Genomic DNA, 25104 nt, shown 5'->3' on the forward strand with positions numbered 1-25104 from the left:
GGCAGCTTCTGAAGAAAAGAACGATCTTCTTATATTCCCTCCCTCTCTCTCTCTCTCTCTCTCTCTCTCTCTCTCTCTCTCTCTCTCTCTCTCTCTCTCTCTCTCTCTCTCTCTCTCTCTCTCTCTTTTTCTTGCATAAAAACAAATATACACGTATATAGAACTAACTTTAGACGTCTTTTTTTTTTCTTTGTACTTTCAGGAGTGCTCGGAGCCGCGATGGCGAACCAACTACAATACCGTTGATTAAAAGAAAAAGAGAGCCTTTGCAGGACCACTCGCTTCCAAGATGGACGCAGCAACGACCATTTGGACGACGCTGGCTTTGGCTCTGGTTACCTTGATCGTTCAAAATACTGCCTGGCCTCAGGATCCTGCTCCACGACTACACATCAAATACCGTGAGTTTAACTTTTTTTTTTTTTTTATGTATATTCATATATATATCTATAGTCAAAGTGCGCGTAGAATGCGCACATATTCTTGCGGTACTTTAACCTGTATTCGAGACCCGAACGTGGATAGTTGAAATACCACTCGTATGCGTATATATATTTTCTAAAGGCCTATAACACTAATCCGTACAGTTAATCGTGGCGTCGAAAACTATCAAGAAACATGAACACGTGGGCGGTAAATTGCACATCGTAAAGTGCAAACAAAATCAAAAATTTTTTTTTTTAAATTCCATTTCTGTTCTTTTTCATCTTTTTTTGGTATAGACGAAAAAAAAAATTTGAATTTTCACATTAAATTTTACAAGTTAGGGAAAAATTGTAAAATCATGTAAATGTCAAGGTATTTTTGTAAAAAAATCTTCAAAATTTAGAATTTTTATTTTAAAACAAAATACAAATTAGTAAAAAATCTTTTTTTTTGTTTTTACTATTTTTTTTATTATTTTATTTTTATTATTGTTCTTACCAGATTTTTTAATCCTCCGGTATTATTAGATTTTATAATTCTTTTTTCTTTGTCTAGTAAAATGGAAAAAAAAATTTATTTCGTTTAAATAATTGGCTACTTTCCTATTATCAAATAAATAGTAATTAAATATAGTTTTTATTTGAATCAAATAATTTCTTTACAATTAATAACCTTTTAATTGACTCAAATAATAAGTATTTGATACAAGTAGATATTTATTTAAAGTAGATATATAATTATTTCATAATTAACCGCGATTATTTTGAATTAAATTTTTCTTTTCAATGTAATAAAATTTTATAACAATTTCTAAAAATAAAAATTTTTTTCCCCCTTTTTTGAAAAATGAAAACTAAGTAATTAGTATAAAGGATCTTCGTCTTTGAAAGTTTTAGAATCATCCCCCCATAAATAATAGGTGCGCTCTTTATTTTTACCGAAGAGCGAAAACTTTTCTCTCTTAGCGTTATTAGTCTTTCAAAAGTTACGCGTTCTTTTTTTTTTCTTTTTTCTATATAAAGTGACTTAAAAAACAAATCTAGTTTTATTATTTTTTTCCTCGCAAATTATTTTTTGATGCTGAGATAAATTTCTATTAATAATTTATTACTGTTCTCTCATAGTGCCAAAGGTATATATATAGAACGTTGAGTTGAAAGCTTCGTGAACGTATATTGCCCATGTTTACGTGGGTATGATGAAATGGTCGGAGTATTAACTTGTTTATCATAAACGTACTATATTGTTGTTTGCTAAGTACTCTCAGTCAATTTAGTGATCTCTGTTTGCTGACTTGTAACTGATGTCAGAGAGAGGGGTGCAGAGATATATATATAGAGCTCTACTAAAACTAATGAGTATCATATGTAAATATTAATATTTTTCAAGTTTTCGTTTATAATTTCTAATATGTATTTGCTTTTGATTTTTATTTTTCTTCTAAAAATAATCAAAAATCGCTTTTAACATTAGAAATTATTTTTCTTCTTTTTCGATGTAATGTATATTTTCTCTGGAAGTAATATCGTTAAGTGTTACTATCAGCTATTGTAATTATCATCGATTACAACTATTGTAACTAAATCAACGAATTGTAATTACCATCGATTTTAACTATTATCGTTTCCAACATGGGAGGCATTAGGAAATATTTAGGTCTCGAAAAATTGAGAGCTATCCACCCTCATATCAGAATCGTATAAGGTTACTGCTTTCCTTGGCTTTATATCTCTCTCACTGAAAAATATTTTCCCAAAGATCAAGTTTTTTTTTTTTCTAAAATTAAAAAAAATCCATACGGAAATTAAATTATTTTTTTCAATTAATATCCTGTATTTTTTGATTTTTTATTCCCTATTATTTTGTTATTTGAAATAAATTTTGAAATTAATATTGGAAAAAAATAATGATGGATTAAAAATTGTTGTATGTATATATATAGTCGAGGATTTTCGCAGACATGTCGAGAGTTCCAATGTGGTTGTTTGGAGAAAGAGAAAGAGAGAGAGAGAGAAGACGATCACAATCCCATGGAGTCTGTTGGAATTCGAAATAGTTTTGAATTGCGCGCGTTTCGTAACTACTCGTGGTTACAGCTGAAAGTCACGACGTCGAAATAATTACCTTCTCGCGTTTCAACTTTGTCGATGAATTGCGTTTCTAGATCAGACTTTATAAATAAAAACTAAATATTTCTAGTTTTTAAGAAAAAATAAATAACTATTTTTTCCTAAAAAGAATCTTTTCATTAAAAATAATTTTTTTTTTTTTATTTTTGGAAGAAGTAATTTTCAAGTTTTTTTTTTTTTCATTAACACCTGGTGAAATAATCATTGTTTTTAGTTTCTGCGAATTCTTCCTTTTATGTGAGGGGTAGGGAGAAATTTAAATGTGGTTAATTTTGACTTAATTAAAAGCCATCACCTTCGTACTTTTTTCTTTTTTTTTTTAATATTGTCTCCATTTTTCTGACTATAATCGACGCTCTCTAACTTTTTACTCGTTGGCTCCATATTCTCTCTCTTTCTTTCCATTCAATTTTATTATCTCATATTCACATTCTTGCCGTTGAGCAGTGGGAAGTTTAAGAGTTGTCGTCAGTCGAGGGGGTTAGGAAAAAAAAAAAAAATTCTCTTCTCTCGAAACTAACAATTCTCCCCTCTTTCTCGTGTTCATATAATAAAGTTCCTCTTTTTATGGATTCCCATTAATTACCAAACAAGACGATCTTCTTTTTAGCACTAATTTGCTTATTAGTAAAAAATTTTTAATTCCAACGTTCTAGGGATTTCATTTTTCATTATTAAAAAAATACACTAAAGTGAGAAATAAAAATTCATGCTAAAAGAACGGCTCTCTTAACATATTATATAAAAGTAAAGTTCTATATGGCGAGATTTTCTTTTTTTTTTTTTTTGGTTAGCTAAAATGAGATAAATATGTGAACCATATTTTTGAAAGAAAAGAGAGAATAAAAATCGTAAATCAAAAATAATTACACTGAGGAAAATTCAGTTGATTCATGTGCTGGAAAACACAGAGCACGCTTTTGCGTTGAAAATTATTGTTTCCTTCGACTAGACTTGACTAGAGAACTAAAGTAGAATAGAATATACTGAAAGTTGTGAAGCGTGAAACGATGGTCGCCAAACATTTGCTAAAACTTGCTCTCTGGACCAAACTGAAAATTTTGTGTTCAGCAGCATCCGCTCTGTCAGGAATTCTGAAAGCGTCCTCTCTCTCTCTCTCTCTCTCTCTCTCTCTCTCTCTCTCTCTCTCTCTCTCTCTCTCTCTCTCTCTCTCTCTCTCTCTCTCGATACCTGGACGTTAAATCTTTAAAATCTGTTTGAACTCGAACGACTGCATTCCCTCTCTCTCTCTCTCTCTGGCAACCCGCGGGGCTTTGATACCTGCCGGGTCAAATATTGGCTACAGAAGCAGGTCGTGTGAAGCTTTGGCAAATTGTATCGAGTATTCAATTATCGAGACAGGTCGCCGCTTATACGTGCCACGTCAACCGAGTTGAAATTGAACTCGTATATAACACGCTTCTCTCTCTCTTCATGAACAAGTTATTGTTGTTTTCATTTTGTATATATAACGATTACAAAAAAAAAAAATATAAATAAATAAAAAGAACATTTTTTAGATTGCTACTCGTCATTTTTGCTGGAACTTTTCAATTGCATTTTTTTTTTTTTTTGTTTGAGGAAATTATTTCTGCATTACAAAATTCTTCTTTTATTTTTACAAAATTTTTTATTTCCATTATTTTTTCTACAAATGTTTTGTTTGTGTATATCAAAATAATTAAAGTGTTTTTTTTACATTCGAAAAATCAAGGTGATTAGGAAATTTGTTTTTTTTTTTTCGAGAATTATAGAGCTCTAAAAGAGCTACAGGTGTTCTTCTTCTCTATGGTAAACTCGATCTCTTTGTTATCAGATTTCGCGAATGTGTGGGACCCTCCCAGTGGCCCCGTTTCGACGCCCTTCAATCATCACAAAGGTGTTCCTTTGTGCTTCCTCCGAATTTAATTTTTCCCATACGTCTTGGTTCAAGTATTTTAATTGTTTTTTGAATTCCAATTTTTTTTTTTTGCGATATTTTCCATAAAATTTGATAAATCAAAGGAAACGCGCTCGTGTGACAATTATAAGACAAATCCGGATTATTGTAATATTACTAAATTCGAACAAAAGGGATATTCATCGCTTTACAATCAGAATTCCGTTTAGTAATGTTTGTTTCTAGTTTTATTTATATTTAATCGGGTTAAAAAAGGAGATTTGCGATGCGCTTATAGTAATTAGATAGAAGGAGCAGAATTTTTTTTTTTAATTCGTCGTAATTCATCGGAATTTTCTGTAAATATATATATATATATATTTGCGCGACGAGTTTACGTTTATAGTTGAAGCTGGCAAAAAAAAGCCAGCAGAATGTCGTCGAATTAAACATTCCCTTCGGGGCTCGTGACACGAATGAATTGCTATGTCCGTTCAAGTTGCCAACGTCAAAGAAGGATAAACCTGGTTGGCACGATGTTACCTTCTATACCGCATGGTGTGTCGCAAAACAAATGGCGCGTTTAAAACCAGTCCTCACTGACTGAATATATTTATTCAAACTGTGTATTTGTTTATGCATTTTCTTCAAAAAAAAAAAAGGAAATTTTTCTTCCTAGTTCATCATTTCCCATCGATTCTCTCTCGCGTACATTAAAACATGTTTTCTTCGAATGCAAATCCCTTTTGTACACATATATATACAAACGTTAACGATGGATTCTGGTCTATCTGGGTCAGTATCGATTTTACGTAAATAAATTTTATATTTCGTATACCGTTAAATTCGAAAAAAAAAGTATTTTATTATCTGTCTCGTTTTTGTTATGTATTTTGTGGGTTTTAAAAGGAGAATTTTAATATTATGATGATAATATTGTCAAGGAAGTAAAAAAAAAAAAACAGAAAAGAGATTTTATTACAAAATTCAACTATAACAAAAGACTAGAAGAAATATTGGTATTTAGGTTATACTATAAAGTTGCACCCACCAGAAGCCTTAGATATTTCTAAACCATTATTGAATCGATGTGTGCAAAACATAAGCTCGTTAGTGAATGAACACTTTCAAAATCAGAATAGCGCGTGCCAAGACTTTATATTATATCAATATAAATAGAATCAATTTTCACCTGATGATATTTCTTCAATATTTCATTTTCATATGACCTTTCTTTCATATCCGTATTTTCTTTCTACATATATATATACTGTTTGTGTGGATTGGGTCTCTCTCTCTCTCTCTCTCTCTTTGGCTTGCATAAAACATTTTCCAAAGCTGTACTCGGATTTTCCGCGACAGGAGGAATTCTTTATTAAATTTTATGGATAGAGCTCAAAGTGAAAACGTTATTGGAGTACTCGGAGAAATGAAAATAAATGTTTTTACCACGCCTATTTGTGAAGAAAAAAAAACGGAGAGAGGAATTATTATATTGATAAGAATCCCTTTATCGCATTTATAAATTGACATTAATATTTGTGTACTATTTTTAAAGGTCTGTAACTGCTTTGCAAAATTATTTCCCTCTACACACTGTAAAAAAATTAGGGAGTTAATGTTAACTGGGAATTAAATTTTTCGAGTTAAAAATCAACTCAAAAAAGGAGTTAATAATGAAATTAACTCCTTAAAACCAACTCCCTATAAAATTAACTCGAAAAGCATTAACTCCCTTCGCTTCAACTCCAAAAGGGTGGAACTTTTATAGCATCCCCTAGGGAGTTGAAATTCAACTCCTTTTTTTTTACAGTGTATTAACACAATAGTTATTTTCCATATTTTCGAAGCAAAAGTTTCGGATAGTTTACATTTTTTAATCTATAGTGAAACTTTATATTTTTTTTTCCATGACTATTTTTCTACTAAATATCCAACTGATTAAATAACGTTTTTTTTATAATCGAACTCTTCAATATTTACGCAGTATCAAGTATCGAATTCAGTCTCTATTGAATTGAGTTGGAGTGAAAGTAAAACCGAGTTTGCAGGCACCCATTATTTTATGCAATACGATGAAAGGCCTCGTTTTATGTTTCACGCATATGTACATATTTTGTATATATATATATATATATATATATATATATATGCAATATTGGCTTACACGATATATATCCAACGTGGCTAAACAGATGCAACAACTAATTACTATTGATGAGATATAAAAGCGATTTTAATCACGTGCTCGAGGGAGAAAAAAAAATGCCTCTCGCGCTTTTATACCCGTGCACACATCAATTAAATTAAATTTGAAGCGCGCACAGTTCGTTAATAGGTAACACATTGGTCGTTGACGGATCATCATTGTTATTGCGGACAACCAGTCGTATTATTTAATATATATGGGATTTTTCTGAAATTTAAATTACTTTTTTGTTTATATATATACAAAAAAAAGGAGGGGAAAAATATGGAAATTAATGGAATGTTGCACGCATGTCATTCTATAAACGTTTTAATGCTTATTTTTTTAAAATGAAAAGAGAGATAATTAAAAAAGTCGAAAATTAATAAATATTTAGGCAATTTTTTGTTTTAGTTTTAATGAAAAAGAAATCTGTCATTTATTACTAGTAGAAATTGTTTTATATCTTAATATAAGTTATAAAAATAGTGTTTCTTTTTTTTCCAAATTGACTTTCGACCATATCAGTGAGAAAACGTGACCTATATATTAGAAAAAAGGGGGAAAAAAAAGAGAGCTGGAGGCGAAGCCTGAAAATATATATCTGGAGGGCGTTTTTTTCACAACGATGTCTTTTTAGTGCTTCTTTATAAGATATATAAATATTTTAATTTATTGTCCAAAGTTTTTATAAATTATTTTTGTTAATAAAGAACTCGAAAATAGAATATACCAATTGAAACCAATAACAATTGTATATATATATAGATAGATATATATAAATAGAGTGTTTTACTTTTAAAGGACAGCCAAGCCATTTTAACAGCCAAGGTTTCTTCGCATCTTATCGAGTTAATTGCTGAAGTGAACTTCGTAATAGCTCTTGTGCCAACTTAAATTTACACAAACTGTTTCGAGCTTTAGTCACGTAGCTACTGTCGAGAACTTTACCAAATTGTTACTCCACCTTTTATATGTTGTATATATATACTCACTCTCCTGTTTTTCAATTAAAATTTAAGGGGAAAAAAAACATTTTATTTCAGCAAAAATTTGGTTAGGAAAAAATAAATTTGTAATAGTGACATTTGTGGTGGAAAAAAAAATCGTGGAACAATGTAAAGATGAGGAAAAACGAGGAAACGAAATAGGATTACTGGGCGAGTGGAGAAAACGCGTGTTTCTCTAGCAAGCTCTTTCTCTCCCTCTCTCTCTCTCTCTCTCTCTCTCTCTCTCTCTCTCTCTCTCTCTCTCTCTCTCTCTCTCTCTCTCTCTCTCTCTCTCTCTCTCTCTCTCTCTCTCTCTCTCTCTTTCATAGTGTATATCCAACCTCAAAACGTAGGTCTTTTATGCAAACGAAAGCTATTGTGTAAACGAGCACAACAAATTGTTTCCCAAACTGTAATCTTGACATTAAGGAGCATTTTTTTTCACATATTCGTTTAATTTATAATTTACGTTTTTTTTTATATCTTTTTTAAGTTTCTTTTTTTTTTATTTAGGAAATGTAAAATTTTATTTAAAAAAAAACCATGACAAAGAAATTTAAATTCCTTTCTATTATTAAAGAAATAATTCTATAAAAAGGGCTTTTATGGTATTTGTGTGTGTGTGTCTAATGTTGGTGGCATGACTCAATGAGAGTTCCAAGTTAGTTATAATATGACTCCTGTGAAAATCCCACTGCCCATCACTTTTGTGAGCGCCGCACACACATACGGCATGAAAAGCCGAATGGTGTAATCCGATGATTCATCTCTCTCTCTCTTTCTCTCTCTCTCTCGCGCACTCAAGTGATAATCGAAACACTCTTCTATAATTTATGTAGACTATTAAGTTGAACGTTCGTCACCCTTAAGTCCTCGTATTCATTACATTTTACAACACACACATATAAATTTAACTAATAAATAGTTATGTTCGTCATTTTCAAAATAGAATCAAGTTACTATTTTCCAAGAAAATAATTCGAATTTCCAAATATTTGATTTATATATATATATATATTTTAAAAATATTTTTTCTATACTGAAAATATGCTTTTTTATATATAAAAATAAAATATACAGAAATATAAAATATTTTATTTTTTATGAGTATAATAATATTTTATCCCCTAAATTTGAAATAGTAAAAATTTTAACTGAATTAGTGACACACATTTGCTTTTATTAGTTAAATTTTACTAATTCGATAGTAAAAATTTTTTTTTTCTCTAAAACTATTAATTAGTTTAATTTTAATATTTCAAAAAGCAAAAAGTTTAGTCGCACTTTAAATTAGTTAAAATTTTTACTAATTCAAATTTAGATAGTATAATAATAAAATATGAATTTTAATTATAATTTTATAATAATAATTTTAATTGTAATTTTATAATAATGATTTTAATTTGTAATTTTATAATAATATTTTATTTTTCTTTATTTTGGAATTGCGTATAAAAATAATAATAATTTAACGAAACGTTCATTTTTAGCACTTTCAGTAAAAAAAAAAAAATTTTTTTCAAAAAAGGTTAAATTTAATTAAAACGTAATAATGAAATAAATGTCAAAAATTGAGGATTTAATATACACCTAATATATTTTATAGCTCCCGGTGTGTATAATTAACCTTCGTAATTTTTTTTCTTGTAATTTAATTCAGAACCAGAATATAAACAGACTGAGTTGTTCTTAATAAGACACGATAGGAAGGCTACATACTCGATCATGGACCCCCCATTGGGAATATTATACACAAGAACCCGAAAAATGTACTTGTCAAATTAAAAAAAAAAAAAAAAAAAAAATCATGCTCCCACTTATAAATTGAATAATCACCTCGAAGTTTAATCACAATTTAAACTAATAATAATAATAACTTATCGCCAAATCCGATTTTGAATATTTTATTATAAACCTTATAATAATAATAATAATAATAATAATATTATTATTATTATATTAATATATATTAAAATTATTATTATTGGTATTATTATTAGTATTATTTTTAAATTATATAATAATAATTAATTTCTAATTATGAAAAAACTATATTTTTTGTATGAATGGATTTTTATTTTCCTCTTTTTAACAAAAAGAGTATTTATACTGTCATAATGGATTTTAATTTGTCTGGATATGTGAGATTTGAGCGAATGGTGTGTGCGGTTCGTTGTGAATGACGGAGGATAGGCGGATTATAAAGGATAACTAAACGTGAAAAGAGGATTAGGCAATTTTCCATATTAGGAATTAATCCCGAATGAATATAGCGCACATGGTGCGCGCGCGGATCATTCGGAGATGTTTGATAAGTACTCTTATTGTTCGCGGTGAAGTGATTAATGATGAATGTTTTTCGCGGTAGACTTTAAAGTATATATATATATATATGTCGGTAGCAAATATTAAAGCTCGTCATCTTTTTGAGCACCTCTTTTTGAATATTATATTCGTCATTATGAATTTATCTGTTCTTTTTTTTTTTGCAATGAATTCCTTTTGATTTGTAATGATTTGATCTTGCGTGACCCAGTAGCTTTCTCTCTGTATATAACCACGCGCTACAGTAATTTTAACAAGCGTTGCGGTGATTTTATCTCTTTTTCATTCATTCAGCTCCTTTCTAATATTTTAGATTCAAATATTACTTTAATATTCAAAATGTAATTTTTAATTTTAATTTCCTTTATTTAGAACTAAGATGAAAATTAAAATATTTATCCAGAATATGTATAGATATATATATATAGAGAAAAAATGGAGAAATATTTAAAAAGTCGTGAATCAAGTGACTATTTAAACAAGTTTATATTAGTTTCTTTTTTTCTTTTTTTTTTTAATTCAAGAAGCAATTTTTCTCTCGCTGGGTTGTATAGAAGCCTATTGCAAAAGTAATCACGAGAATTAAACTTCATTACCTCAGGGGTGACCGTAAAATTAATTGCTTGCCTCAGGTGTTGAAATAACAAGAGAGACCGAACTGCAAAAATCGACCATCGCGTTTTTTCTTCTTTCAACTTTTATTCGATTAGCAACGAAGAAGAAAAAGAGCACTCTTTTATATGTATTTTTTTTTTGAATCGATTGTTTCAATATTGTAATAATGACTAAATTCTTTTTGAAAAATTAATTAAAATTCATAAATGAAAAAAGAAAAATAGTTGAATATATTAAATAAGGTATGATTTGATTTGATTAGTTAATCAAATTGATAAAGGATTGAAAGTGCAACTGTGCTAATCTTGTGGGCGAGCAATCGTTCATATATCGAGTTCACCGGAAATGCTTTCGTTCATGTGGCCGTCAAATGCATTGCGGTGGTTGATTTGCGGATAGGTCCAAAAATCCCAGGGATTTAATGGATCGTTTTGTGATTCGCCAGACACACCATCGCGATTTCTGTGTGGCGCCTCATCAAATCCCTCGACAGAAGGAAATGAGAAGCAAAATTTCATCGTTTCGCCCTATACACACATATATACAAATATGTGTGACGAATCGATTCAATTCGAGTGATACCAATGAAACGTTTGCATTTTACCCCGACAATAGCTTGTATATATATATATATCTATTATCTATCACACGTGTGTGCCAACAACTAACGCCTCCAGAGGCAAACTGTTGGCTATCGATGTGAAAAAAACATTTTTAGAATAGTAGTGTAACACAATTGCTTGATTGTCAAATATCTTCATGCATCGCTTTTTTTATAACTTGCTTTTTCATTTTACAATAACTCGATTATTTTCCAATACCTGGATATTATTTTTCCCCGATATTTTTCCAATAAAACCACAAGAAAAAAAAAAAATTAAAAAAATATAACATTGAAGAAAACAAATTTTTCTTAAAAGATTTTTTATTTTGCAAATTGCAGTCTGTTTTTTCTTCTTTGATATATACATAATTATGATTCATGTTTCCCGAGGCATCGCCTGATTCATATTTCATTACACTTGTCATTCACCTGATGGTGTATATTGTATCTGTGTAATTGATTCGATCATGCACACGCGTATCCCTCTCTTGCACATATAATCCGCACCTTGGCATGGTATTTACGAGCAATGCGAAACCGCTCAGTTCATCACGAATTCCTCGTTTTACGCATCATTACCAGGGCTCACTTATCAGAGTCAAGTAACTCATGGTTACCCGCTCGATTATATACTTCTCTCTCTCTCTCTCCATTCTCTAACCCCTTAAAATTCGATTAATATACGAATGAATATTCTTCAATAATGTAAAAAAATAACCCCCCTTCAATTTCCAATATTAACGAGAGTGAATTTGCAAGTCTTTTCATGTTTAATTCACATAAATAATCCTCGGAAAAAATAATCACATAAATCAATTAATAAAAAAAAAAAATTCTTTTCGAAAATTGCATTTTTATTTTTATCATTATTTTCGAAAAAAATAAAAAAGTGAAAGCAATTTTAAATATAAATATATTGTAAAGAAACAAAATGAGTGTTCAAAATTTGTCATTGCCCATCGATTTCGGAATATATTAAAATTCGAATATAAGACTGAAAAGACGAGATGTATGAAAAAAAAAGAAAGGTAAAAAAGAAAAGAATGAGAATCAAGTATATAATGAGAGTAGAGAGCCAATTTTAACGAGAGAATATATAATATATATATATATAAGAAAAAGAAAGAGAGAGTAACGACAGGAGTCATAAAGCCGTGACACAAATAGCGAGGCGAATGAACGTGAAAAAACATCATTTGCAGTAATAATGAAGCATTACAAAACTGTCGTCTGCCTTAAGGTGACATTAACTTCAGATATTATACCACCTTATATATACCCCTTCGCGCATCTTTTCTTCAATTAAATACCGTCATTCTGAATAACATTGCGTGTCCAATTGTGAAATAACTTTTCTTAATGAAACATAAGCAATTCATTAATTTCAAATCCTTCGGGGCATTTATTACAAATCACCGAAAGAGTTAATTATTTATTATAGTTCTCGTTAAAATTAATATAAATTGTAGAGTAGAGATGAAATTTAGTAGAGAAGAAATTTAATAAAAAAAAAAAAAAATAATAAGAAATTTAGTAAAAACAATTTAGTAGAGAAAATTTTTAAGAATTTTTACTTCAATTTGTTGGTCTATACACAACGTTTTAAAAAATAATTGTGAAATGTACCTCTATAATCTCTCTAGAAAGAATGTTACCAGTATTTTTCTTCATGGTATACATATAACAAACTTCATCGTTAAAAAATTTTGTTGTTCATTTTAAAAAATGTTCCCTTAATGGATCTTTATATAGAGAACATTGTCTCTATTAGATTTTGAAAAATTTTTCAATAAAACTAAAATAAAAGTTTCGCTGAAACTCATAAGTTTGTAGTTTTGATTTTATGAACAAAAAATATTTTCAAAAAACTATCACGGAGAAAAAAGAATTGTTCTAAAAATTAAGTCTATACAACAATTCCGGATTGTCAATATATAGAACCAGCAGTTCTATTTGTTTTTGGGACAAAAAAAAATTGTTAAAATGGAATTGTTATTAAAACTATTCGGATTGTTCGGTGAAACAAACAAAATTGAACAAAGAAAATTGTTATGGAACAGTTGAAATAACAAAACTAAATTGTTAAATTGGCAATACAATTTGTTGTATTAACAAATCTTTAATCCGTCTAATACAATTTGTTCAGTTTCTTCGCCTTCTAAAATAATCGATAGCTGATTTCCGTAAGTCATATCACCAGTTTCATTTGTATTAAAATCTGTGGAACATGCAGCTTCTGAATCAAATTCTTTGACCTGAAACCAAAAAATTGTTTTGAGTCAAAATTTGTTGTTAAATAATATTTAATATCCATTTTGTACTGTAAAAAGAAAGTACTAATATAGTACCGATTTTAGGTATCAAATTAGAACGAAAGGACAATTTAGTACCTGAAGTGGGTATTAAATTAATACCTTTCGTTTTACAGACTGTTATTTTTTTAAGGTGTTTTTTTAAGGTGTTATTTTTTAAAGGTATTTTTTAATGTTCAATAGTAACCGAGTATAACTTACCAATAAACGATGAAATTGTCTCTTCATTCATTAACTACACTTATTGCAATAGATTTCTCACTTTAATCGGATTCATTATTTAACAGTAGTTTGTCATTTAAAAAAAAAACTAATAATAAAAGCAAAAGTGGCACATGTGCCAGAAGCAAATGACGCGACGATCTGCACGCCAGTTTGCGAGAATTCAAGATGACCACGTGACATGGAACAATATAAACCTGTCAGCTAAACAAATTCGGATTGTTCCACCGCAGCAATCGACAGAGAGTTTGCTTCTGTAACTGTACGGCATTGTAAACTGAACAAATCTGACAACAAAAAAATTCGTGTTGTTGTTAAAGCAACATACATTTGTATTGACAACAATCCGTAATATTAACATTTCGAATTGTAGTATCAACAAATCTACTGACAACAATCCAAAAATTGTTTGCACAACACTCCCATTTTTTTCCGTGTATCTTGCTTTCTGTGAGTAGGTGATAAATTTTTTCTTTAAGTGAATTTACTCTGCATTTGAAAATAAAAGGAAATTAAGGATTAAATTTAAAAAAATTAATCGATTGAGCCTTAATTTTGATTGATTCAAACAAATTTTTTGTGTGTTTAATAATGGATTATAAATTCATCTGCGGAGCAACATTTCTCTTTCTCTCTCTCTCAGCTCTTCACTTTCCATGATCACAAACCGTGCCCACCTCGTGAGCTGGTACAGTGAACTCTACTCAATCGATAACGAGGGTTCATTTTACCTCACCAGTGGCAATAACCATTGTCCAACCCCTGCGAGAGAGTTTTGTAGTACCCCTTTCCCCCACTGGTCGTTCGAAGACCTCTCTCTTTTTTTTTTTATTGCCTTGTGAACCCACTTTTCCTCTTTTCACAAAAGAGTACTCTTTGAACATGACCAGTCATGTTATCGCCATGCGTATATATACATGCTTATTTGTGCAATCTGTACAAAATTTCAAGTGTATAAACTATAACTCGCTTGGAACATGGTCCAGGAGACTCTCTCACTCTTCGAGAAAAAAAAATAATACCCTATACATATAGTGACACGATAGGAAAGTTGAACCCTCTCTCACAAAAAAACTCAAATCGAGCATTTTAATCAAAAAGTTTCACCGGATTTATTAAAGCGTATATTCGCGTTGCATTTCTGATTCTAATAATACTCAAGTTTGTTTATACTCTCATAAACAAGAGGCTCTCTGGCGGATTTATTGCATTATTGATCCAGTTGTTTTCCAAGACGTGCTCTTGCATTTTTTATCATATTTGTATATATATTGACATTTGCCATATCACACATTCATTCGATGAATATAATCAGCTTTTTAGAAAATGAAATTTCGTCAAACATTGATTTTAAACATAATCCCATTTTTGTAACTATTGAATATTGAGAAAAGTTTTTTATTGAAACTTTAATAACTTATTAAATTTTCTACGTACATAAACTTAGCGAAACAACTTCAAAAACCAAAAGTCTTATATAGACCAAAATTTGCCGCTTTTTAGTCGCTAATTAGTTGTGAAAAAAAAAATTTTGTCGCTCTTCAATTTTTTTTAAAATAGGGTGCTTTGCTAAGTTTACATAAAGTTAGCGAAGCACCCATTCTAACTCCGTTGTTTACAAAGATTCACAAAATTCTTCTTGACAGAAATTTGCCGTTTTTTTGCCGTAACAAGACCAAATAATTCATTTTCCAAAAACCCAAAAAATTAATTAAAAAAATTTAAAAAAAAAAATTTTTTAATTTCAAAAAAAAATTTTTTTAAATTTAAAAATAAAATTAAGAAAAAAATTTTTATACGAACTGTAAATGAATGTAAATTAAACAACTGCAGATGAATCACATAAGTACAGTAAAAAAAATGTAATTCATATAGAAAAAGAAAAACTTAATTGTTAAATTTTACATTAAACTAAATTAAATTATTTCATAAGAATTTAAAATCTATGCAAGAGAAAATACGTAATCATAAATTATAAAAAAAAATTAATCAACTACTCATACGAAGAACTACTCAAGCAAAAAAAAATATTCTTAAAAAAAATTAATTTCATTACCTCATTTCACTTACATATAACTAACTACAAAACTTTCATTAAAAATGTTAATTGTTATTAAAAATCAATTTTTTACTTCATTTTTGACGTTAACTTTTTTAAAACAGTATTTATCAATTTTAATTTGTCACGACAAAATCGAAACCAAATGAAATGATCTTAATAGTCAAAGCGACAAATTCCCCAAGTAAAATTTGAATTAAAAAAGTTAATTGATATTAAAAATCACATTTTCAATTTCGTTTCCGACTTAAAATTTTTTTAATCACTATTTATCAATTTTAATTTGTCACGACAAAATCGAAACCTACTTGAATACACTTAATAGTCAAAGCGACAAATTCCCCAATTAAAATTTTCATTAAAAAATATTAATTGTTATTAAAAATCACAATTTCAATTTCGTTTTCGACTTAAAATTTTTTTAATTCGTATTTATCAATTTTAATTTGTCACGACAAAATCGAAACCTACTTGAATACACTTAATAGTCAAAGCGACAAATTCCCCAATTAAAATTTTCATTAAAAAATATTAATTGTTAATAAAAATCACATTTTCAATTTCGTTTTCGTCTTAAAATTTGATTAATCCATATTTATCAATTCTAATTTGTCACGACAAAATCGAAACCTACTTGAATACACTTAAAAGTCAAAGCGACAAATTCCCCAAGTAAAATTTTCATTAAGAAAAATTAATTGTTATTAAAAATCACATTTTCAATTTCGTTTTCGTCTTAAAATTTGATTAATCAATATTTATCAATTCTAATTTGTCACGACAAAATCGAAACCTACTTGAATACACTTAATAGTCAAAGCGACAAATTCCCCAAGTAAAATTTGAATTAAAAAAGTTAATTGATATTAAAAATCACATTTTCAATTTCGTTTCCGACTTAAAATTTGATTAATCCATATTTATCAATTTTAATTTGTCACGACAAAATCGAAACCTACTTGAATACACTTAATAGTCAAAGCGACAAATTCCCCAATTAAAATTTTCATTAAAAAATATTAATTGTTATTAAAAATCACAATTTCAATTTCGTTTTCGACTTAAAATTTTTTTAATCACTCTTTATCAATTTTAATTTGTCACGACAAAATCGAAACCTACTTGAATACACTTAATAGTCAAAGCGACAAATTCCCCAATTAAAATTTTCATTAAAAAATATTAATTGTTAATAAAAATCACATTTTCAATTTCGTTTTCGTCTTAAAATTTGATTAATCCATATTTATCAATTCTAATTTGTCACGACAAAATCGAAACCTACTTGAATACACTTAAAAGTCAAAGCGACAAATTCCCCAAGTAAAATTTTCATTAAGAAAAATTAATTGTTATTAAAAATCACATTTTCAATTTCGTTTTCGTCTTAAAATTTGATTAATCAATATTTATCAATTCTAATTTGTCACGACAAAATCGAAACCTACTTGAATACACTTAATAGTCAAAGCGACAAATTCCCCAAGTAAAATTTTCATTAAAAAATATTAATTGTTATTTTTTTTTAATGAAAATTTTACTTCGGGAATTTGTCGCTTAGACTTTTAAGTGTATTCAAGTAGGTTTCGATTTTGTCGTGACAAAATAAAATTGATAAATATTGATTAAAAAAATTTTAAGTCGAAAACGAAATTGAAAATGTGATTTTTAATAACAATTAATATTTTTTAATGAAAATTTTAATTGGGGAATTTGTCGCTTTGACTATTAAGTGTATTCAAGTAGTTTTCGATTTTGTCGTGACAAATTAAAATTGATAAAGAGTGATTAAAAAAATTTTAAGTCGAAAACGAAATTGAAAATGTGATTTTTAATAACAATTAATATTTTTTAATGAAAATTTTAATTGGGGAATTTGTCGCTTTGACTATTAAGTGTATTCAAGTAGGTTTCGATTTTGTCGTGACAAATTAAAATTGATAAATATGGATTAATCAAATTTTAAGACGAAAACGAAATTGAAAATGTGATTTTTATTAACAATTAATATTTTTTAATGAAAATTTTAATTGGGGAATTTGTCGCTTTGACTATTAAGTGTATTCAAGTAGGTTTCGATTTTGTCGTGACAAATTAGAATTGATAAATATTGATTAATCAAATTTTAAGACGAAAACGAAATTGAAAATGTGATTTTTAATAACAATTAATTTTTCTTAATGAAAATTTTACTTGGGGAATTTGTCGCTTTGACTTTTAAGTGTATTCAAGTAGGTTTCGATTTTGTCGTGACAAATTAGAATTGATAAATATGGATTAATCAAATTTTAAGACGAAAACGAAATTGAAAATGTGATTTTTATTAACAATTAATATTTTTTAATGAAAATTTTAATTGGGGAATTTGTCGCTTTGACTATTAAGTGTATTCAAGTAGGTTTCGATTTTGTCGTGACAAATTAGAATTGATAAATATTGATTAATCAAATTTTAAGACGAAAACGAAATTGAAAATGTGATTTTTAATAACAATTAATTTTTCTTAATGAAAATTTTACTTGGGGAATTTGTCGCTTTGACTTTTAAGTGTATTCAAGTAGGTTTCGATTTTGTCGTGACAAATTAGAATTGATAAATATGGATTAATCAAATTTTAAGACGAAAACGAAATTGAAAATGTGATTTTTATTAACAATTAATATTTTTTAATGAAAATTTTAATTGGGGAATTTGTCGCTTTGACTATTAAGTGTATTCAAGTAGGTTTCGATTTTGTCGTGACAAATTAAAATTGATAAATACGAATTAAAAAAATTTTAAGTCGAAAACGAAATTGAAAATGTGATTTTTAATAACAATTAATATTTTTTAATGAAAATTTTAATTGGGGAATTTGTCGCTTTGACTATTAAGTGTATTCAAGTAGGTTTCGATTTTGTCGTGACAAATTAGAATTGATAAATATTGATTAATCAAATTTTAAGACGAAAACGAAATTGAAAATGTGATTTTTAATAACAATTAATATTTTTTAATGAAAATTTTAATTGGGGAATTTGTCGCTTTGACTATTAAGTGTATTCAAGTAGTTTTCGATTTTGTCGTGACAAATTAAAATTGATAAAGAGTGATTAAAAAAATTTTAAGTCGAAAACGAAATTGAAAATGTGATTTTTAATAACAATTAATATTTTTTAATGAAAATTTTAATTGGGGAATTTGTCGCTTTGACTATTAAGTGTATTCAAGTAGGTTTCGATTTTGTCGTGACAAATTAAAATTGATAAATATGGATTAATCAAATTTTAAGACGAAAACGAAATTGAAAATGTGATTTTTATTAACAATTAATATTTTTTAATGAAAATTTTAATTGGGGAATTTGTCGCTTTGACTATTAAGTGTATTCAAGTAGGTTTCGATTTTGTCGTGACAAATTAGAATTGATAAATATTGATTAATCAAATTTTAAGACGAAAACGAAATTGAAAATGTGATTTTTAATAACAATTAATTTTTCTTAATGAAAATTTTACTTGGGGAATTTGTCGCTTTGACTTTTAAGTGTATTCAAGTAGGTTTCGATTTTGTCGTGACAAATTAGAATTGATAAATATGGATTAATCAAATTTTAAGACGAAAACGAAATTGAAAATGTGATTTTTATTAACAATTAATATTTTTTAATGAAAATTTTAATTGGGGAATTTGTCGCTTTGACTATTAAGTGTATTCAAGTAGGTTTCGATTTTGTCGTGACAAATTAAAATTGATAAAGAGTGATTAAAAAAATTTTAAGTCGAAAACGAAATTGAAATTGTGATTTTTAATAACAATTAATATTTTTTAATGAAAATTTTAATTGGGGAATTTGTCGCTTTGACTATTAAGTGTATTCAAGTAGGTTTCGATTTTGTCGTGACAAATTAAAATTGATAAATATGGATTAATCAAATTTTAAGTCGGAAACGAAATTGAAAATGTGATTTTTAATATCAATTAACTTTTTTAATTCAAATTTTACTTGGGGAATTTGTCGCTTTGACTATTAAGTGTATTCAAGTAGGTTTCGATTTTGTCGTGACAAATTAGAATTGATAAATATTGATTAATCAAATTTTAAGACGAAAACGAAATTGAAAATGTGATTTTTAATAACAATTAATTTTTCTTAATGAAAATTTTACTTGGGGAATTTGTCGCTTTGACTTTTAAGTGTATTCAAGTAGGTTTCGATTTTGTCGTGACAAATTAGAATTGATAAATATGGATTAATCAAATTTTAAGACGAAAACGAAATTGAAAATGTGATTTTTATTAACAATTAATATTTTTTAATGAAAATTTTAATTGGGGAATTTGTCGCTTTGACTATTAAGTGTATTCAAGTAGGTTTCGATTTTGTCGTGACAAATTAAAATTGATAAATACGAATTAAAAAAATTTTAAGTCGAAAACGAAATTGAAATTGTGATTTTTAATAACAATTAATATTTTTTAATGAAAATTTTAATTGGGGAATTTGTCGCTTTGACTATTAAGTGTATTCAAGTAGGTTTCGATTTTGTCGTGACAAATTAAAATTGATAAATAGTGATTAAAAAAATTTTAAGTCGGAAACGAAATTGAAAATGTGATTTTTAATATCAATTAACTTTTTTAATTCAAATTTTACTTGGGGAATTTGTCGCTTTGACTATTAAGATCATTTCATTTGGTTTCGATTTTGTCGTGACAAATTAAAATTGATAAATACTGTTTTAAAAAAGTTAACGTCAAAAATGAAGTAAAAAATTGATTTTTAATAACAATTAACATTTTTAATGAAAGTTTTGTAGTTAGTTATATGTAAGTGAAATGAGGTAATGAAATTAATTTTTTTTAAGAATATTTTTTTTTGCTTGAGTAGTTCTTCGTATGAGTAGTTGATTAATTTTTTTTTATAATTTATGATTACGTATTTTCTCTTGCATAGATTTTAAATTCTTATGAAATAATTTAATTTAGTTTAATGTAAAATTTAACAATTAAGTTTTTCTTTTTCTATATGAATTACATTTTTTTTACTGTACTTATGTGATTCATCTGCAGTTGTTTAATTTACATTCATTTACAGTTCGTATAAAAATTTTTTTCTTAATTTTATTTTTAAATTTAAAAAAATTTTTTTTTGAAATTAAAAAATTTTTTTTTTTAAATTTTTTTAATTAATTTTTTGGGTTTTTGGAAAATGAATTATTTGGTCTTGTTACGGCAAAAAAACGGCAAATTTCTGTCAAGAAGAATTTTGTGAATCTTTGTAAACAACGGAGTTAGAATGGGTGCTTCGCTAACTTTATGTAAACTTAGCAAAGCACCCTATTTTAAAAAAAATTGAAGAGCGACAAAATTTTTTTTTTCACAACTAATTAGCGACTAAAAAGCGGCAAATTTTGGTCTATATAAGACTTTTGGTTTTTGAAGTTGTTTCGCTAAGTTTATGTACGTAAATTTTCTACATATATAAAATTTAATGACTCCTCTTTAAAGAAACTTTTTTTTTCTTTATATTTTTGTATTATAATAAATTTTACTAAAGATATTATTTACCAAATTTAATAATAGAAAATAATTTTTTTTAAGAAATGATAAAACAAATTTTGTTAATAATTCATCTGAATTTAATTTGAAATTAATATCCCTTGTCGTACAAAACGATATGCAGATTCCACCGTTGTTACTCAATTTGCTTCCCCTCTTTATTAATTGCTCGTTGTATAGGCATGTTCACGTTCAACCTCGAACACACATATTATCGACGAGAAATTTATAAACTCATTTTTGAAAGTTCAAGTGAAGCGCTCTTTCTTTCTCATTTGTGCTCCTCTCTGTTTTTTTTTTTTTTAATTTTTTTGAGAAGTCTTTTCATAAGTTGATTGATCGTGTCGCTTCTCTTGTAGAATTTTTATTTTTTTTTTATCGCCCCCTTTTTTTTCCTCTATTCTACTATAATATTTTCTCTCTTTGTTTCCTTTCAATTTCTTCTCCCCAGTGCGATGAAGCTACAGTCACGCAATGCAACCTAACAATGAGAAAATACCTCTGGCACTTTTGCTAAATGAATATCGATCGACTAAAACGAATTGTGCGATAATATAACGATTCTTTGCTAATTAAAAGGGGTATTTTTTTAAGAAAATAATTTTTATTTTCTTATATATAACAGAGGGAATGTAAATTTAATTTCATGATTGTTATTTTTCTTTTTTTAGGTGAGTACCATTGAAAAATGTCCTTTAAGAGTTCTTGATATGAGGAAAATGGGTGAGTGCTCTTTAAAATTTTAATGCACAAGAAACGACGATAGATTGCAAATATTGCCGTTCTTAATTTATTAAAGTATATATACATTATATAATATGTAGCTTTTCGCATCTTTTTGAAGAAAACGGAACTTTCTACTAAATTTTCCCTTGATTTAAATTTTTTTCTAGTTTACATCACGAGTATCTATATTTTTAAAAAATATTTTTCTTCCATAAATACCCTAAAAATGTAAAATATTGAAAAAGAGAAAATATTTGGAAAATATAATATTTTCTCTTTTTTAATATTTTACATTTTTAGGGTATTTAAATATTCAAAAAAAAAAGAATTTTTTTTTAAATATCTTTTTACTAATAAAATATTTAAATTCGCCGAGTATATTTCTCTGAGAACCGAAAATATAAAATTTTGTAAAGCAAAATTTCCTTAATTTCGAGAGAGAAAGATCCCAAAGTGGAATATTTTGTTGACGTTTAGAGTCAGTCGTTGGAAAAAATGGCTTTTAGTTTATGAACTTTAAAGGTGCAGTAAAGACTCCAAAGTGGAAAGGGTCGTGAATAATGATGCATTTTAATGATCGTGCAGGGACGTGTAAGTCTGAAACGAGTTTTGCGTCATATTCCTGATTAATTAAATTTGTTGAAACGTCTACATGGAGGGGAAGTCTTAGACCAAATCCAAAGAAGGTGAGGGTGGTGTGCTTTTAAGACTTTCGTCTCGTTTTCATTTCCTCGACGTGATGTTTTATCCAAAATGAGATTCTAAATCTCTTTTACGCAAAAGTTTGCTCTCTTTTTTTCTCTCTTTGATCCTTAAAATATTTATATAGTAGAAAACTCGGAATATTAATCGGAAACTCGTTAATGATTATATGATAAGAGATAAAATATATTTAATATAATAAAAAAGAAATAAAATATTGTGGATCAATTTCAAAAAGTGGATAAAAAAACAATTTTAATAATTTGGCTTTAAAGTTTTCTAAAGTTAAAATAATTTTTACAGTGCATATTTTTAAAAATTATTTTGAATTTAAAATCAGTTGGTGATTTTGAAATTTTATTACCTATAACGGTGTCCTGTGCTTTATGTTTACATTTAAGGCCAAAGGGCGTATACCTGACGACGAAGGTAATAAACAATGTGGTTGGGAAATCCCAAAGATAATTAAATCAGTTGCAATTCGTGTCTTGACCTGTTTAGACGTTATCAACAACGTGATGGTAAATTTTAATAATTTTCAAAAAGCAAAAAATGGGCTATTTTAGTAAATTTTTTTGTTTCGGGAGTGTTTAAAAGTTTTTTTTTTATTCGTGTACGTTCAGTTTTATTATTTTTAGTATAAATTTTTTCTTCCGGGAGTGTTCGAAATTTTTTAAAACCGCGAATTTTTTTTTTAGTAAAAGTATATATATTTTTTTTTAAAACGTATTTTCGGGAGTGTTCGAAGTTTTTTAAATCCGAGTGTTAAAATTGTCACAGTTTTAGTAAATTATTTTTTTTCCGGGAGTGTTCGAAATTCTTTAAAACCGCGGAGAATTTTTTTTTTCAGTGACTTCGGAAGTGTTCAAAAATTTTTCAAACATCCGTTTCCAAATCTGTTTACATCGATTACAACTAAAGGTTAGAGATACATTTTTTTTTTTTTGTTAAATTATATTTTTATTTTCTATACTAATATTTGAAAATTCATTAATTTTTCTTTTTTTTATATAAAAATTCGTTTTTCATATTAATTCCGTTGAAATAACACGATGAGGAAAATTATTAACAAGCATCATGCGTAGTATTTATGTAATGAAATTTATATACATATTTTAAGCAGAAATAGATTTTGCATCCCACCTGTTCCTGCGTTTTGTATGTATTGTACCAACGAAACAAGGAACAAGAATAGAATAAATGGAAGCATATCCTATATAAACGCCACACAGCTGTTTGGTAATTTAATTGAACCAGATCACACGCGTATATTTGTGGGTAAATGCAAAGCCAAATTGTTTGACCTCGAAATATCTCCTAACTCTGCTATTCACTATATATCAATAGAAAGCAACATATAGTATTTTTTTTATTTCTCTTTTATAATATAAATTTACGTTCAATTTGAATGATACAAAAGCCCCTGATCCATTTTTTTTTCTCTCTCTTTCTCTCGCGGGAGAGAATTTAAATTAGGAGTCATTTAAATCGTTTTAATATTTCATCTTTCATACTTGAAACACTTAATCTCTTGAGATGTTATTTATTATAGAAATTCGTGAAGAAGGCATTAGTCAAATTTAATGTTAATGATGCTCATTAGTTAAAATTCAAGTCTCGGGACATAAAACCAAAAAAAAAAATCAGAAATCATTTTGAAACATAGGTGCGCGCTATTGTATAATTAACTTTGCTAAGTTTCTAATTATTCAAAAATGTAAATGAGCAAATGCATTAAATCGAGTATGTGTGTATATATATTCTTTTTATTCGCAAAAGTATAATTTAAAAGAATAATTTCCTTCTTTTGAACTCTCTCTTTGAAAGAGATCGTGCATTGAAATAGATGACTTGACTGTCACCGGAATGTCGGCTGACGAGTTATATTCCTCATGCATCCCACAGTCTGACCCATCGAGTATAATCACGATCGACGTTGTCACGATGAGATGTATATCGAAATAAACGAGAGAGGCTTTTGATAACGTTAATGCGCTCTCTACCATTGCTTTGTTTAAGTTGTCGATACTTTTTTATGATTCAAAATCACCCACATTTTGTGACATTCACATTTTTTCTTTTTCAAAATAAAATATTCCGTAAAATAAAATTTTGTACAATAATAATCTGTCATTTGAAATTTCAATTTTGAATTTGACGCGGTTTATTTGCAATTCTTAAATAGGGTATAGATATGAAAGTCGGTGATATTATTATTTGATAAGGAGGTAAGGTACAAAAATTGAATTAGTTAACTGAGTCTTAATTATCTCTCGCCCCAGTGAATAAATTCCTTGACGTTGATAAGTAGATTCTTGAGAAAGGAAGACAGATTTCGAGAGCATCTTCTAAGCAATGAGAATATAAAGGAGATGGGTATAAATCCG

General features: G+C 27.8%; 1 protein-coding gene across 3 annotated transcripts in view; it reads left to right on the top strand.

Moving 5' to 3' along the window:
* Positions 1-203: 203 nt before the first annotated feature.
* Positions 204-25104, top strand: part of LOC127283856 (semaphorin-1A-like) — a 167347-nt gene continuing 142446 nt past the window's right edge. For all 3 annotated transcript variants that reach the window (XM_051308958.1, XM_051308959.1, XM_051308961.1), the window contains exon 1: positions 204-401. In XM_051308958.1, the coding sequence (XP_051164915.1) occupies positions 290-401 (112 nt within the window). In that variant the 5' untranslated portion in view covers positions 204-289. The remainder of the gene's footprint in view (positions 402-25104) is intronic.

The sequence above is a fragment of the Leptopilina boulardi genome, unplaced genomic scaffold (assembly GCF_019393585.1).
Source record: "Leptopilina boulardi isolate dan_hultmark-lab unplaced genomic scaffold, ZJU_Lbou_2.1 LbouV2_312, whole genome shotgun sequence".
Lineage (NCBI taxonomy): Eukaryota > Metazoa > Arthropoda > Insecta > Hymenoptera > Figitidae > Leptopilina > Leptopilina boulardi.